Source organism: Meleagris gallopavo, chromosome 13 (genome assembly GCF_000146605.3).
Source record: "Meleagris gallopavo isolate NT-WF06-2002-E0010 breed Aviagen turkey brand Nicholas breeding stock chromosome 13, Turkey_5.1, whole genome shotgun sequence".
Taxonomy (NCBI): Eukaryota; Metazoa; Chordata; class Aves; order Galliformes; family Phasianidae; genus Meleagris; species Meleagris gallopavo.
Window position 1 is genome coordinate 18,080,722 of NC_015023.2, and position 2,984 is coordinate 18,083,705.

The following is a 2,984-nucleotide window of genomic DNA, read 5'->3' on the forward strand; positions in this document are numbered from 1 at the left end:
ACTCCGCCCTCCTATACAGACCGGGGGGTGCAGACCCCCCCGGCCAAGGCTGCCCCCAGCCCTGTGCCCAACGGCAACCACCGGTACTGTCGCCTGTGCAACATCAAATTCAGCAGCTTGTCCACCTTCATCGCCCACAAGAAGTATTATTGCTCGTCCCATGCAGCCGAGCACGTCAAGTAAAGGGCCCCCCCCAGCTCTGATCGGCAGTTTGGGGTTGGGGGGGCTGTGTGGGAATGGTGTGGCTGGGGGGGGGGACACTGGGGGCCGACGTCCCGGTGATGGATGTGTATTTATAAAGCGATGCGGCACCATCATTGCAGTTGTGGGTTTGGGTCTCAGTGATGGACCCCAGGGGGGGCTTCCGCAGCCTCTCCTCATCCCCAGAGCACCACATCTCTCTGCTCTGGGTGCTGATGTGCACCCCAAGTGGAAGGACCTCAGAGCACGGACCTGAAGCTGTGGTATGGGGAGGGGGGCTGCCCCCCAGCTCTGCAAAGCCCCCTCCATCTGCCCTACTGCTCCTCCCTACGTGGTGCTGCAGGGAAACTGGGGTGGGGGGCGGGGGCAGACACTACAGGGAAGGGGAGGCACAGCCAGGCCCTGGAACAGAAGAGCACTGAAGCTGAGAATGAAGCAACCCTGGGAACTGTGTGTATAAGCGTGTACAGAAATAAATATGTCTAATTACACTGGGTGCTGGCCTCCGTGCTGGAGAGAGGGGGGGCTGGGATGCAGCCCCTGCCCAGGTGGTACAGCAGGTGTGGGGATGGAGGCTGATGACTAATTGTCTGGCTAATGAAAGGAATGAGCTGCAGGTGGGCTCTGCTGTGGGGTCCAACCCTGCAGTCTCAAAGCTGGGCTGGGAGCCCCAGGTGAGTGTGGGTCTGGTATCCCTGCTGTGCTGGGGAGGCCACCTAGGGGCTTAGGGACACCACAGAGAGCTGGGGTTCAGCCAGTATGAATCATTAAATCCTACATAAAACCATTGCAACAGGAGCCTGTCTGAGTTAATGGGGTCCTCTTCCTACCGTAACTCAGCATTTTTGAGCAGGTAAGGAGCAACTCATGGGGAATGCACATACAGCACCCACTCCTCACCCAGGTTATCCTCTCTCTGAAACTCTGCCCCCATTCCAGCAAAGGTGGGCACTGATTTACTCTCCCTCCTCCCACTCCTGCTAGAAACTGGCACCAGGCAGGCAGTGAGTGGTGCCACAGCTCCCCCAGGCCCTCTTGCAGCAGCAGCCCTTGCACCACAGCCTGGCACAGCCCTGTGCCAAGTGGGGCAAGCAGCTGAACCCTCCCTCCCACCCAAAACCCAGCCAGGGAGGAGAAAGGACACAGGGCAGCTTTGCAAGAAGCACAGCTTTACTTAAATAAATATATTTACAAAGCAGCAGGCATCACAGAGAAGAGGTGGCTGCATCCAGCCAGCAGCATGCAGGGAGAGGCTCTGGGTACTGACCTAGGGAGGGGCTCTGGGACCCCCAGAAAAGGACATGCCCCATCTCCTCACTGCAGCATCTTGCTGGGGGGCAGCAGGGGGAGGCTGCTGGGCAGGATGTGGGGCAGCTGCACACAGTTCTCCTCCTTGGGCTCCTCGGTGGCATCCAGCAGCTGCTGCATGTAGCAGGAGGTGCCCAGCAGCACGTGCCCCGTGGCCTGCATGCTGAAGAGCATCCAGCGCAGCGCTTCCCTGGGTAGAGATCAAAAACCAAGAGTGAGCATCACTCCGTGCACCTGTGTGTGCTGTGGCTGCCCTCCCAGCACTCACTTCATGAGCCTCTTGGCCCCGTAGCAGCGCAGGTCGTAGGACATGCTGTAGGTGCCATAGAGCGTGGCTTTGACATTGAGGCAGCCCAGGTCCTGCGGATTGGTCTTGTACAGGTCAAAAGTGACACAGGCGACGTCGATGCGGCGGGACGGCTTGTGGGACAGGCTCAGCTGGTAGCCAGGTGCCTAAGGCACAGCAAGACCGAGAGTTGCCCAAGGAACCTCGTGCTGCCTCACCCAGCAGCATCCTCATTGACCCCAGTGGGATGAAACAGGCTCCTACAGCCCATGCTCACCTTGCAGGCAGACCACGACTGCCCCTTGCCCAGGGCCATCAGCACTGTGCCCTCCTCCAGCGTGCAGAAGAAAGCCTCCGTCTCCACCACAGTGCCGTCCTCATCCAGGACCAGCGTGATGGGGTCAGGGACCAGCAGGGTGCTCCGGACCTGCAATAGGGCTGCGGTGAGGGGATGGCCCATCAGATAGATGGGCCCCAGACAGATAGATGGACGGCTCACCTGGTGCAGCAGCTCGGCCAGGCTGTGTGCCATGATGCCCTTGCGCAGGCTGCGGTCACAGTTGCAGACACGGAAGGGTCGGGGCCGTGGGGCCGGGCTGGAGAGGAGCAGCTGCTGGGTCATGGAAGCACTGGCGGAGACACATCTGGAAGGGATGGGGAGGGTCAGGGGGCTTCCCAGAGCCACCCCCAGCCCTGGGCTTTCACTCAAAGTGCTGAGGGGTGGGAGGAGGGAGACAGTGACGTCTCCTTCTTAGGGTCACCCCAAAGCTTACTTGGAGACAGGCGCAGCCAGGCGCAGGCTCAAGGACTTGGCGTAATCCATGCTGGCACGGAACTGAGCCTGGCAGGGAGAAAAAGCTTCAGCCCAGGCAACGGTGGTGTCCAGCTCTGCCAAACCCCTCAGGAGCCCCATCCCTATAGCCCAGTGGTACCCGCCCTGCTTAGCAGGGACAGCATCTGCCCTTTGAGCAGGGACAGGCTGGAGGCAACGGGCAGAGTCCTGCTGCCAGCACAGCTCTTGCGTAAAGTGGCGCGTGGGCTCTGAGTCAGTACTGGAGCAAAGGTTAGCAGAGGTGTAGGACTGTGCCCCGACCCCTTTGGGGGGGCTGCAAAAGATTTAAGGCAGTCAGAGGCACCCACCCCAGTAAGTACAACCATAATGGTCTGTGGATAATCCCCATCCCCATCC

General features: G+C 60.1%; 1 protein-coding gene across 1 annotated transcript; it reads right to left on the minus strand.

Moving 5' to 3' along the window:
* Positions 1 to 1,350: 1,350 nt before the first annotated feature.
* On the minus strand, positions 1,351 to 2,778 carry LOC100543168 (cell death activator CIDE-3). The gene is made up of 5 exons (XM_003209896.4): positions 2,569 to 2,778; positions 2,295 to 2,439; positions 2,073 to 2,222; positions 1,778 to 1,962; positions 1,351 to 1,699 (listed from the first exon to the last, which is right to left on the minus strand). The coding sequence occupies exons 1-5, from the start codon at positions 2,706 to 2,708 to the stop codon at positions 1,516 to 1,518; spliced, it is 804 nt and encodes a 267-aa protein (XP_003209944.2). The 5' UTR covers positions 2,709 to 2,778; the 3' UTR covers positions 1,351 to 1,515.
* Between the last annotated feature and the right edge of the window lie 206 nt (positions 2,779 to 2,984).

What these genes read in the sequence shown, in the direction of transcription:
- LOC100543168 (XM_003209896.4), bottom strand. Translation starts at nt 2,708, where the DNA reads ATGGGGCTCCTGAGGGGTTTGGCAGAGCTGGACACCACCGTTGCCTGG. An exon ending in TGGCCGAGCTGCTGCACCAG is followed by an intron (nt 2,223 to 2,294) that starts GTGAGCCGTCCA and finishes GCCCTATTGCAG; the next exon opens with GTCCGGAGCACCCTGCTGGT. An exon ending in GGGGCCAAGAGGCTCATGAA is followed by an intron (nt 1,700 to 1,777) that starts GTGAGTGCTGGG and finishes ATCTCTACCCAG; the next exon opens with GGAAGCGCTGCGCTGGATGC.